Here is a 14,344-nt window from a genome sequence, read left to right on the forward strand (position 1 = left end):
CAGTCACAGTGCCTTACATCTTCAAGTATCACAAAAAGAGGTCGTATAATTAAAAACATAGTTCTTTTCATAGTTTTTCTCATTTTAAACATAGTTCTTCTTGACTAAAAACCTGCAAAAGAAGTTGGAATTATTTTTTTTTGTGTAACTGAGAACAGCTGAATAATATTACAATATTTAACAATACTTTAATGAAGTGTTTGTACTTTATTTGTTGTTGAGTTTTTCTTTTCTTGTACCTCATTTGTTTTATTATATTCCAGGTGTACATTTTGTAAAGCTAAGTTAGTACCTCTTCTCTCAATATTTATTCAGGTACTTTTTTCTTCTATTATTGCAAACTGTTTTCCTTTTTTTGATACATATAATTATAATTATATTATCTGGGGTCTCTTTAGAAGAAATTTGGGTCCTTTAACGAACCCTTCACAAAATATTCGTTCATAAAAACGGACCCTTCACAAATTTGTTTATTTTCATTATTTTGTTAATCAAGTAAGCGCTTCCCAAGACAAACTAAGTTTCCCTAAGTTTAAATTCCAAATGAATTCTAAGAAAATATTTCTACTTTTACAAAATCATGTGCACATTCTTATTAATATTAAATCATAATTTTTTTTTGTAAATAAATAATTAATCAATTTATATTTATTCATAAAATTAATTAATAGAATCTTATGTAAATAAAAATTAATTTTTAGCAATTTTTTTAAATAAAATATTATAAATTGGGGAATTGTTTAAGTCTACTTAATGTGTAACACATTAAAAGTGATACATTACTAAGTTGTGTTATTAAAAATGTGAGTGAATTAGTTTCCATTATTCGTCCGAAATTAATATTCTGTGTTGAGCAGTATAGGCTAAATACCAAATATTTGTATGTTGCGTCTCTAATTTAGTAGCAGCAATTGTTGAGCAGAATCTTGTATCTATTCACAATTTCAAAACTTCTTGAAAAGGTTTTTGGCAATAACAGTACCCTATTTGCACAAATTCACAAAAGCAGGACCCTGGTTGAAAAAATGTGACTTAACGCTTATTTTATATTCACAAATTATAAGTAGTTTTTTCACAGTTTTACAAAAGCTGGACCTTTCACAAAATGTCTAGACAGACCCTGATTATGGATAATAATTATTGTAATGTTGCAGGATATCAGATGGGAGGAGAATTCTATCAGCACAGCTCAATCTTCAGAGAGTGTTTGCAGTGTCTCTTCCAACATTCGTCCCGATGTCTTTGAATCTGATTCTTTCATTAACCGTCCACAGGAGAATAACATGTCCGTTAAGAGCAATATTGATTCAAATCACAATGCATTTATTTTAATTGAAGAAAATTCTGACAATGTAAGTATGTCTGAATCTATGCATAGTATGCAAAAAACACACAATTTTTTCACATGACATACATATGTTACATGGAGCATAACGTTTTTAAAAAGTGTTTATTTTTGATTTTTGTTATTTAAAAGCCCTTAAAGGTGCTTTTTTCATTGGGTGTTTTTAAAAAGTGCTTAATTTCCCCTTTTCGAAAGTAAGATTTTTTTCTTTACCATGTCTATTTTCGCCACGTATTACGCAAAAGCGTGCTTTTTACATTGTTCTATTCAACGTTTTCACTATTCATTCAACCACAATCCATTTCAGTGTACCGTCCATAACATATGAAGGCTCCCGTCATTTTACATGTGTCATGAAATACTTGCGAGTCCGTATGTGCGTCTACTGAGTTGGGTTCAGTGAGATTATTGCACTCTCATGTGCAACCTCTGCTGCATTTTGCAAGATATTCGCCATTTCAGGCTTCATTTTCCACCCACTGAAATCTGACCGAAAAATCTCTTGGTCATTTTATCATGGCTAATATAATCAAGAAAAGAGTTCTTTGTCAGAAACTAGTTATTTTATCATGATCATGTAAAGTCTTTGAAAATTAGTTTGCATTTTGTTGATATATATAGTGCTTAAAAATATTCTTTGAGTGCTTATTTTTTGTTGAAAGATTTGATTGCTCACCCTGTGTTAAACTTATTAGATTTAAAAAGAAATAGATTTTAATTTTTTTTTACCTTTCTAAGTTGGAAAAGTTTTTTTTTTCCCCTAGATTTTCCATATTTCTTATTATTTGGTTTTCTTTTCTGTTGGTAGAAAAAATGCTTAGGAAAGATATACTGAGTAAAATGTTCATGAGCTTTTTTCATGATCGGATATTAAAAAATCTTTTAGAATTGTTTACCTTTTAATCATTTTTTTTAAAAATTGTATTAGGTTGATCTTGATTTTAAGTCTTGATCAATTATTCATTTTAATCTCACATGGTGCTTTCTAGTTTTCAGAATCAAAATAAACTTATTTACCTTGAAGTTTAGAAATTTATCTCTATTTAGTTTCCTTTTTATTTTATTTGTGATATTTTTAAAAAAAGGAAAACATTGTTCTGCTTTTAAAGCAGTAGTTGAATTAGTAAATGGTCTCATCTAGTACTAATCTAGCTAAGATTTAAGTTATTATGCGATGGCATTTTTTTTCTTGTTTTGTTGCAATAATTATTCACAACACTACTACATGCATGAGAAAGCATAAAAATTATTTCATTAAGGAGACTATTTAAGCTATTATTTCGTATATGTAAGGCTACTCAAACTACCCTCTTCGAGGGAAATTTGTGGAAACCCAGTTGAAGCTAATTTATTGTTTCATTCCTTTTTTTGACTTAGCAAAAAAAGAGGCACTAAATAATTTGGCTTCTACTGGCCATCAAGAAAGTGTCTCAATCTTAATCATTACTATTAGGTTCGATTAAAATTAAGCCACAACCCTTATTTAGTGAAAAATAAACTCGAAATTAAGGAAATATTCCTACAGCAGAAAAAAAAAATTTTATGTTTGTTTAAGAAAAATATATGACTGCTTTACTAATCTTGTCATTTGGAAAAGAAAAAAAATATTTCCTACACAGCATTTTGTAAGTGGTTAGAAAATGGGGGGCTTAAAATGAGGATTGTTTATTTATTTTTGTTTATTTATGTATTTTTTTCCTTTAAGTTTTGTAAAAGTCAATTAAGGAAAGCTGGTTTTGAGAAAAAGTTGTGAAACGTTCTTTGCTTTTAACCTTGATATTGTAAATTATTCCCAATTTTATGAATAAAATTTTAGGTCTCAGTGTATTCTTTAATCCACTGGCAGTTTAGCAAAGGGGCAAAATTGGGAGAATGTTCCCAATACACTATTTCCCTATCTAATAACATGAAAAAACCAGTTTTGCTGTGCGGAGAAGACTGCAGGTAAAATTGCAATTTTTTACTTGCTGAACCGTCAGTGAGTTAAATCATCATCTGACTGTATTAATATTTGTTCAAATTGTTTTTTTGACTTGCTGCCTCTTTTCTGCTTAAAATAGCTAACAGAAAACCAGTATTTTCAGCCACTATTTTTAAGGATAATTATAATGGAAACCTTATTTAATGACTACTTCATTTTATTTTCCAGTTTTATTTCCTGTAAGATTAATGCATTATGATTTTATATTATTGTTGTATATTTTAAAATATTTGTTTACCGCTTTTGACATGTTCTCCGTATCTATTTTTAGAAAGAATATTTAAGAAAATCTCCTTACGACCAAAACATAGTTGACAGTTTTGATCCATTGAAAACTGAAAACTTACTCCCAAATTCTCTCGATGAAAACGAGAATCCATCCATCGCAGTTCCACCGTACAATGCCAAGCTTCGGAAGTTGAGCCAGTCCACGAACTCATCAGCGAGTGATGTCCGCAGGTTTTCCGTCTCTCTCAACGACATTGAGCCAGTCACAGTGCCTTACCTGAGTCCATTAGTGTTGCGGAAAGAAGTTGAGAATGTACTTGAGCATGAAGGAGATAACTGCATGACAAAGCCAGAGTTTGTCGACCAGCATCCTATCATATATTGGAATTTGGTAAGCTTCCATTGAGTTCCCAAAATTCTTTTTTTAGACAGTAATCATTTCTTCAATCCTACCGGTTGCGCTAAATTTAAAAGCCGTAATGACTCAGGGGATAGAGCGTGTGCCTTCCAATGAGATGAACCTGGTTTGATTCCCAGTAATGGCTGGTCGATACGAATTCCACATCCGGCTTGCACTGACCACAGTGCCGACGTAAAATATCCTCAGTGGTAGAGACGGATCATGGGTTAGTCCCATTGCCGTCAATCTAATCATGGGAGGTTTTCGTGGTTTCACTCTCCATGTATTGCAAATGCTCGTTAGTACCATCAAAAAGTCCTCCTCAAAGGGAAATTTCTCCCAGGTTCCCCTGTCTTCTGGATTGGATTCAAAATTACAAGCCTGCGGAGTTGAACATTAGTAGTCGTAAATCCAAGAATTGGATCAGCTGTTCAACGATAGTTATAAAATAAAATAAAAAACCTGAAATTATATTCATATCCAAGCAAAGTAGGTACTTTTTTACTCCATACTAGCTCTGTACAATGGGCTATTGCCGACAGTCTGGGAAACATCCCTGAGGATGATCCGAACAGGGTGTGTAGCGTTTGTAAAAAGTACTTAAAGGTGCTTTTTTGGGGGATTTCGTTTTTAAAAGCTTTTAAAGGTGCTTTTTTCAGCTGACGTTTTTAAAAAGTACTTTTTTTTTACGAAGAATTTTTTTTTCTTCAGTGATATGTGGTGGATCCCATGCATTTCACGAAAAATGGGGTGTTTGCAATGGAATCATTCACGCAATCTTCATGTCGTACCCACATTGTGACTTGCGCATACACTTGAAACCGAAACCAGAGTGCTCCAATTCGGATAGAGAATATCAGATCCTGTTTTTCTTTTTAATTTACTTTAATTTTATTCTTGTTCATCTTATTTTACTTCCATCACTTTTTTGACGTAGGGGGTAAGGGTACTTTTGTTTTGACTTCAGGGTCAAGATGAATTCATTTGGATTGGACCAATGATGTAGGAAAGTACTGATTGTTTCGATTTACATCCGTTTCTTTTTGGGTGAAAAATATTCTTTTAACTTTATATCGGCTGAATCAGATTGAAGAAACAGAATGTGTATCGGTATTTTCAGACTTTCACAAACAAGTGGTCAACTTCAGAAACTTTGACCATAAGAAAACACGATTAGATGATTATCCCTTATTTTGAGGGTGATAAATTTCCTAAGTTGCTGGAAATTATTAAGATGATTTTGAGTCTTTCTCCTGGACAGGCGTCAGTGGAAAGAGGATTCAGTGTGAGCAAGAACATTGAAATTGAGTGGCAATTCCTATATTTCACAGAGAATTATTTATGATAATGTAAAAGAAATGTGGGGGGCTCCATAAAGTTGAAATAACGAGAGAAATGCGTGTTTCATGTAGCAGCGCACATGCTAAGTATAGAGTGTACCTAGAAGCCCAAAAGACTAGAGAAAAGGAAAGTGAAAAGAAAACGAAAGAAGAAGAAATGTTCTGCATAAAAAAGAACAGAATAGATTTAGAGAAATATATAATAAACCTCAACAATAAAGCAAGCGAGCTGGCTCACCAGGCAGAAAATTTTCATTTTTGAAAGAAACTAATGCTATACGAATTGATATTAATAAAAAGCAGAAAGAACTGTTGGATCTAGAAAACAAATTATCAGTTAAAAAATAATGTTCCTGTCATTTAATTAACTATTTGTTGATAAGAAATAACATGAAAACTATGTATGAAACTGTATGGAAAATAAATATGCCTTATGTATGTTTATATCCTTTTTTGCATTTAAGTGAAATTGTTATTATAAATCTTAATAAATCCTTGTTTCATGTGATTGAATCAATTGTAATTCATTTTAAGAGTAGAGCAGGCAAACTCCATATTGCTAAAAACTGGATAGTAACCTTTTTTTATTATTATCTTGGAAAGAAAGGGTTTATTGTAGTGTAAGATTGTTAAATGGATTAGAAATTTTTTTTAAAAATATAAATAAAAATTATTAATTTTTTTGTGTGCTAGATTAACTTTTTTATTTCATTGATTGAATGGGAATTTTTTGAGTGCTTGAAAATTTTTGTAAAGTGCTTGAAAAGTTTTTAAAAAGTGCTTATTTTTGACTCAAGGATTTGGCTACGCACCCTGTCCGAAGACGAGCCATCGCAATTTTGATCCTCTGCAGAGAGGATGGCTCCCCTGCTTTTGTAGCTCGACGACCTGCGTGCAAAGTTGAGCACTTTACAGTAGAACAGTTTGACGAGGACCAGTGCCGCTCACCCTCGGTCCCAACGCAGGCTGATCAAAGTGGTCACTCACCCGCTAACTGGCCACAGGCAGTGATGCTTGCTTTTGCCATTCTACTGGGAACCGTGTATTTACGATCAGTCCTCTGCGAGATACATCCAAACGAAAATCGATTATTTAATCTTTTGGTTAGTTTAAGAAAATTATTCAAGCAAAATGTTGAGAAATTTTTTTTTCTAGAATAGGAACGACATAGGAATTCAAATTAACATTAGGTCTATGCCAGAGGGAAAAATATTTTTTTGACATAAAAAGGTTTTCGAAACATTGTATATACTGTATTTATCTAAATTCGAAATTAATGCCTGCTATAGATTAACAGACGTCACAATTTAACAATTTTAGGGGGAGAAAAGTGGGTTTCTCAAATTACTTTTTTAAAAATAGAAAAAAACCACCCTAAGAAAAAAATTAGATGGTTCAGTTTAAAAAAGTCTGAACTTAATGATTAAAAAATAATTATAAAATTCTAGACCATTTCATTTGAACAAAATGGGCTTCAATGTGCAGAACTATAAAAAAAAAGCACACCTGAAAAATTCATGCTTGAAAATTTAATTTAAAAAATCGGACATCATAATTTGTTAAAAAATGTACTAATTAACCTCCATATTGAATTTTGTATTTTTATTTCCTACATTATGCTCACCATCCAGTATGCAGACACACACACACTAATTCTTTATTTATATGTATAGATATATATATGGCAAGTTGTTTTATGATGTAACTTATAACTTTTGCTGATCACACTGCTCATTTAAGAGAAAAAATCCCGACGAAATTTTTAGCAATGTTCAAAAGTGTTAACAAAATATAATTCAATGGTTTTTGTAACAATTTAGTAAAATTTCTTCCAATTTTCATTTTATTTTTATATTAAAAAGTGTTTTTAATTATTCTATGATTTTTTTTATTGTAACTTCGTATGATTTTTACAGTTATATATATATTTTTACAGGTATGGTTTTTCAAGCGAATTGGTGTTTCAAGTCATTTACCTGCTCTTGTTCTGTCTTCAGAATCAACTACAAAAGGAAAAAAGGTTTCAGTTGCATTGTTTTCTATATTTATATATTTTTGATTTGTAAAAAATCATCAGAAAATATAAATATAGATGGAGTGAGAAAGGTAAAAAAAAATACTTCAGAGAAAAATTAGCCAATTTTGAAAAGAAGAAATAATATTCTTTATTTAAGTTGTAGTTAATTTTTGTGGTACCTTACGTAAATTAAAGAGTACAAGTAAAGGACAACTTTGTCTCAATTTTTCACAATATCTTACTGGGGCTACTGATGCTCAATATTTGAAATAATATTTCATCAAGAGCGTTAATTTTCTTCCTTTCATTTTTTTTCTTTTTAAGTTCCATTGTTGAATGTTATTTGTGCCCTATCAAAGTAATTTTTGTTTTGATTTATTCATTTTCTTATTCAAACTAACCTCTCAACTATTCAGGGAATTTGATAGAAATATCTAATAAGGAAAGATATAAAAAACAGAATAAAATTAAAATATGACAAATGATATGTTTCTATTAACCTTATGGCTATACCTTCCTTTGTAGTGTAATCTCAATGTCGATGGGGGAGTATGTGTGTGTGGGGGGGGGAATTCCTGAAACTGAAGCCCTAGTGGTGAATTCAAAATGACAAAAATTTTGGAGGGTCAATTCATTACAATGATTGCTTTTCGATTCAATCCCCGAATTTTTACTTGGCTAATAATCGCACTTCGCTTCAAAAGGAATGCCTCCCCTCTTTTTTTTTCCGTAGTCGGTTATGTAGTTTTGTGGGTCAGTGATAGGAAGAGTAAAAAGTATGTTTTATGAAGAGCTTGTTTTGGAAATGAGCCTCAATTTGCCTTTTTAAACAGCGAAAATTAAATAATAGAAAAAAGTGGTTTATGTATCTGTAAGAAAATGACTAAAAAAAAAACAATCTTAAAATAAGCACTATCCTTAAAATGTTTCGCTCACATTTTCATGATGAAATTTACTTAGTAACTAATTAATTTGGCATTAATGATTTAACCTAAGTTAAATATTGAAGATAAAATAGGCTTTTAAAAAAAATTTAACTATCAGACATAAACAAAAACTTTTTTTTTTTTGAAATTTACGCAATAGACCAGGGTTTCCACGGGTCAGGGAAAACCTGGAATTGTCAGGGAATTTTATTTTAACCCCGAAAATCAGGGAATACCCAGGGAAAGATGCAATTTTTTTACAGAAACCTGGAATATTCCTATATCATACCTGAAAAATAACCAGTCTTAAAATTGTCAGTAACAGTAATCAGTTATTGTGATTCGAGTTAAATAATTCTAATATCTCTAACAATTATTTGTTGTTAGAGCCTATAATTTTAGTCAAACAGAAATGTTCCTCTCCTCATTTAATATTATTTTACACAGAAAATCTAATATTACAAATAAAAGAATCAAAGTTTCCCGATGAAAATATGGTCTCAATTTTTATTGAAATTTACCTGGTATACCTGGGAAAGTCAGGGAATTTATTTCTGAAATTGAGTGGGAACCCTGATAGACGTTTATACTTAATTTTTGCAGATTACTATTTCATTTAGTTAAAATGTTGTTTGATAAAAATTAAATTGATTGCACAAAAATTGCATTTTTAATTCTTATGGGTGAGTATTAATTCTTTTTTGCCGGGTGTGTTTAAAATCAGCAGACAACTGGTACCGTTGAATATTATTTTTGTGGTTTGAGTCTTGTTTTCGTAGTTTCAGGGAAACAAAATACATATGATTTCAGAAAAATTATAATTTACAAGTTTAAGGTTTCTCCAGGGTGCATAGTGTTTTTAAAAGTGCTTAAATGTGCTAATTTTTGTAACGTTTTTTCAAAACTCTTAAAGATGCTTTTTTTATGGTGGTTTCTAAAAAGTGCTTCATTTTCTATCTTTCAAGTGTCAATTGTTATAAATTACAAAAAAAAGCAGGATTTTCACAATTTTCTCTGCAATATTTTTCAGAAACAAGTTATTTTATCATGATTATGTAAAGTCTTTAAAAATAGTTTTGCATTTTGTTGATTTTATATTTATAAATTAAGAACTTTAAACAATAGAAATAAATAATTTTCATTATTGCACACATCCTAATTATGAATATTTTTTTTTTGGAAAGTGATTAAAAATATTTTTTGAGTGCATAAAAGGTGCTTATTTTTTGTTGAAAAATCTGGCTGCTCACCCTGTTCTCAACAATTTTTTTATTTCTAGATTCCAGAGTCATGGCTAAAGATGGATTATCGTAATGTGTCAGTTCACTGTGTTTGGGACAATGTCAAACTACATGATGAAACTGGACAACCTCTCTATATGCTTTGGACGCAGCTAGAAACAAGCAAGTGTTATATTGATAAATTAAATGTTATATAAATTAACGGTGTAAAAAAAGTTTCTAAATGGTTCTCAAGAAATATACACGGGTCAATAAAGTGAAAATAGACGCATTCAATATTTTTTTTAAGCTATCCAATAATATCAAACTTGACATGGTGTGTAATGTTTTTAATATGTGCTTAAAGGTGCCTTTTTCGATTTTTGTTTTTTAAAAGTCCTTATAGGTGCTTTTCTCATAAGGTGTTATTAAAGTGCTTAATTTTCCCTTCTCAAAAATGAGATTTTTTTTTCTTGTCATGTCTATTTTTGCAATGTATTATGCAAAAGCATGGTTTTCAAATTGTTCTATTCAACCTTTTCACAATTCATTCAACCACAATCCATGTTGGCTTACCCTTGGTCTGTAGTGTATGAATTGGCCAGTCATTTTACATGTTTGATATAATTCTTGCGAATCCGCACGTGCGTCTAATAAGGTGAGTTCAGTGAGATTCTTGTGCTCTCGTGTGCAACTCTGCTGCATTTTGCAAGGTATTCTCCATTACAGGCTTCATTTTCCACCCTCTGATATCGAACTGAAAAATCTCTTGAATTTTTTATGGTGGTTAATGGAATCAAGAAAAAGAGTTCTTTGTCAGAAACTAGTTATTTTATCATAATCATGTGAAGTCTTTGAAAATTATTTTGCATTTTGTTAATATATATAATGCTAAAAAATATTTTTGAGTGCTTAAAATGTACTTTAAAGGTGCTTGTTTTTTATTGAAAGATTTGGCTATGCACCCTGCTTGATCTACCTCCCTGGCAAGGGATGGGAGGCAACTTTGAAATCTTAAATATAAACCCATATTTTTTATTTCAAATTTTCTAGAAAAATTTACCCAATTTGGACCAAAGATTCAGGCATTTTGCTTCACAGACGGTGCTTTTATCAGAAAATTAATATAGGGAGCAAACTGTTTAAAATGAAACCCATCGGATTAAAAATACAAAAATAAATGTTTCAAAAATAATTTTTAGACATGTTTTTCAACAACAACAAAAAATATCCAAACATTTTATTTCTTATCCAACCTGATAGGTCTCAATAAACCACTATTTTAAACAGTTTGTATTCTATAATAATTTTTTTCGATATTAATTACAGCACCTTCTGTGAAACAAAATGCCAAAACCTATCGTTCAAATAGGGCTATTTTTTTCTGGAGAGTCTGAATCTGCAACAAAAAAACTTTTAATGTTTAAAATTTCAAAATTGCCTCCAGTGAGTAGGAGAGGTCCAGTAAGTAGGCATCGAGTAGGTTTTAAAAAGTATTGAATGCTTCTATCATTATTTTATCCAACATATATTTCTCAAAATATTGAACAGTTTCCAAGCTTTTTTTTTCCTCTTTGTATGCAGAAGACAACTGAATTCTTATTTACCACAATTCTTCATAAAACCACATTAACTTTGTGGGGGCAAACAATGAAAATTACATTAAAGAAACTTTTGAAGCTGAGCGCGAATCATTAACTGTTCTCTGCTGCAAGAAGAAAAAAAATTTTGCTGAGAGGTTACTGCCTCTAAAGCAAACCAAAATCAGAAAATTTTTTGTTGAGAATGCTAATGCTCTTAACAATTTTTTTTTCTATACATGAGAAATATGATTAAGTGTATGTTATTTTACTGTATTGTTTTTATGTTTTATTTATTCCTCCTGAAAAAGAAAGCTGAATTAAATAAAATTGTAACTGACTTATAAAGATAAAATAGAGTTAGTCAAGAAACATACAGCTTGTTTTGATGTAATAAAAATTTTGACACCATTATCTTTTGGTTCCACTAATATGTTTTGTTTTGAAGCAATTGTATGTTTCAAATTATTTGTTAATTTTTTCTTATTGTTCAATATTAAATTAAATATTAGAAAAAATTTCAACTATTGACAAGCTATATAAATAATTTATATTGCATGTTTCCGAGTTATCAAAGTACAGCTTTGTATATAAAATGATAAATTTCTTTATTGGTTTCTAATTTTTAAAGTTTATTTTAATTTATTTTCAGGTGAACAATCTTCACTTGTCACTGCACTTTTGACTGACGAATGGAAAGCCTCCAGAAAGTAATTTTACCCCTCTGTTTTTTCTCCCTTAACATCTGAAAATTGCAGTTTATCTTTCCTTTTTTTTTGTAACATCTCAATCTTATTTAAATATTTCTTTTACTATTCACACTGTGCAATGATTTTTAAAGATGAATTTTTTCTTAATAAGTATTAAACTAATCAAAGTAAAATTTGGAATTTAAACGTTCGTTTATTCCAAAAAATAGAAAGAAAGAAAGCTTTACTCATTTTTAAATTATAAAAAAAAATTTTCGAAAAATATAAGGAAATTTTAGAAATATTTGTACTTTGTATGTTGATTTGCATCATATGATACAATTAGTTTTATAGTTTATAATAAGATTTAATTATTGCTTAATTAAACTTAGGGATGAAAGTGTAATCGTGGTATAGGGATGTCCTTTAGTGTAATGTACTAAACTAAGTCTTAACTAAGAAAAACAAATTTTTTTTTTTTAAATCTACTTTGTTCATCAACATACTCCATGGTGCATAAAGTTTTTAAAAAGTGCTTAAAGGTGCTTATTTTCGATTTTCTTTTTTTAAAAGCCTTTAAATGTGCTGTTTTCATTGGGTATTTTTAAAAAGTGCTTAATTCTCCCTTTTCCAAAATGAGATTTTTTTTCTTTAACATGTTGATTTTCGCCATGGTAAAGCGTGCATTTTTATTATGCAAAAGCATGCTTTTACATTGTTCTATCCAACATTTTCACAATTCCTTCAACAACAATCCATTTGGTCGTACCGTCGGTCCATAGCGTATAAAAGCGCCAATCATTTTACATGTTAGATGAAATACTTGCAAGTGCATCTACTGAGCTGGGTTCGGTGAGATTCTTGCACTCTCATGTGCAACTCTGCTGCATTTTGCAAAATATTCTCATTTTCAGGCTTCATTTTCCACCCTCACATGGATCACCTCTTTGGGAGGTTAACGCTCTATCCCCTGATCCATTATGACAGATAAAACCATCGTCACTTATCAAAAATCTGCTTGTTAACATGGTCAAAAAAAAATTTCATTCGTTTTATCTGCTAATTTCCAAAAAATTAATAGTAAGCCATTAACTCTTTATTAATTACTGTTAATTACATAACTAATTTTTTTCCATAGTGCTATTTTATTTCTATGGAACAATTTAATTATTACATTATTTTATTACTCTAAACAATTATTATTATTGACAAATAGTAGGAAATGGTATGTATTTTTAAGTATATAGTATAGTTTAAAACATAACTCATTTTTAAAAAAAAGCACAAAGATTTCATATTTGTTATGAAACTGTTTTATATTTGTTTTTCTAAAATTTGAATTTTCATACTGTTGCTAAACATCAAAGTTCTGCATATAGTAATTTATCAAAAATATTGTTATAAAACGTTCTCTTTTTTTGTCCTTACTAGTTAAGTTCAATAAATACTAAAGAATATTTATAATAAATATTTATTTATGTCTGTATTTTGTAATGCAGAGCTTTTATTTTTATGAGCAAAAAATGGGATAATAGCTATAACTATACCACACATACTTTTAAGAAAATACCTGTGAATAAAGATTATCTTTTGTCATTATTATTTATTGTATTACAGGTGAATAAAAATAATTAAGGAGTTACTATCTATTAGAAAGCCCTGCTCATAAAATTGAATTAAATTTAATTACTTTTATTTGTATCCTGACATCTACTTTTATGGGGTTGCCACTCTAGAAGGAAAACCTGGAAAATACAGGGAATTTAAAAATCACCTAAAATACCAGGGAATTTTTATTCTTTCTTTATGAACTGGGAAAGTACTGGAAATTTATCTTATTTTCCTCTTTTGCCACTCAAAGCGTAATCTATGGGATATTTAAGGATGATATTTCAGCTATACTAAACTATTTCATTAACTATAGCATTATTTAAGTATGTTCAGCTGTTCCTTTTTTCCTCTCCAAGTTTTTCCAGTAATTAAAACTAATAAATATAGTTAGCCCCCCAATATATCTTACACAAGAGCACAGTAATTGTGTTTCCTCACAGGGAATACAGAGGAATAAATATATACAGGGAATTTTTTTTTCCAGATTTGAATGGCGACCCTGTTTTAATTGTAGTATTCTATTTTTAAAATAACATACTTTAATTTTATTTTTTTGGTTGTTTAATTCTATTGAAACACACTTTACACACATGACAAGTCGAAAACTAAATTTTTGATGTTTAAAAAAAAAAAAAAAAAATATCCCCGATTTTTATAATAAAAACACTTAAATTTAGAGAATTGCTTTCCTTGACTTATTTTGATTTGATTTCAGTGTCATAAAACAGATTCTGGGTCGCCTGCAGTGCAATGACCTTTACTCCCCCATTTGTCTGCTCATAAATGAAAGGAAAAAGAGTTCATCCAGGAAGCACCATCACAGTATTTATAGAGAGATTTTATTTCTCTCTCTCATTGCAATGGGCAGAGAGAACATTGATAACTGTAAGTATTTCAAAACAATGTTAATTAATATAGAATCAACCATGCTGAGAAGAATGCCATTGGTTCCAGCAAACTCTATTCAATTAAGTGGGACATTCTATTAAAAGGGGAGTGCAATATTC

General features: G+C 30.0%; 1 protein-coding gene across 1 annotated transcript in view; it reads left to right on the forward strand.

Moving 5' to 3' along the window:
* Nucleotides 1-14,344, forward strand: part of LOC107449703 (DENN domain-containing protein Crag) — an 85,875-nt gene that overhangs the window by 61,085 nt on the left and 10,446 nt on the right. Inside the window, exons 26-32 of the mRNA XM_043039786.2 lie at nt 264-315; nt 1,155-1,352; nt 3,598-3,945; nt 7,231-7,314; nt 9,517-9,640; nt 11,690-11,747; nt 14,053-14,222. Of these exons, the coding sequence (XP_042895720.1) occupies nt 264-315; nt 1,155-1,352; nt 3,598-3,945; nt 7,231-7,314; nt 9,517-9,640; nt 11,690-11,747; nt 14,053-14,222 (1,034 nt within the window). The remainder of the gene's footprint in view (nt 1-263; nt 316-1,154; nt 1,353-3,597; nt 3,946-7,230; nt 7,315-9,516; nt 9,641-11,689; nt 11,748-14,052; nt 14,223-14,344) is intronic.

The sequence above is a fragment of the Parasteatoda tepidariorum genome, chromosome 7 (assembly GCF_043381705.1).
Source record: "Parasteatoda tepidariorum isolate YZ-2023 chromosome 7, CAS_Ptep_4.0, whole genome shotgun sequence".
Taxonomy (NCBI): domain Eukaryota; kingdom Metazoa; phylum Arthropoda; class Arachnida; order Araneae; family Theridiidae; genus Parasteatoda; species Parasteatoda tepidariorum.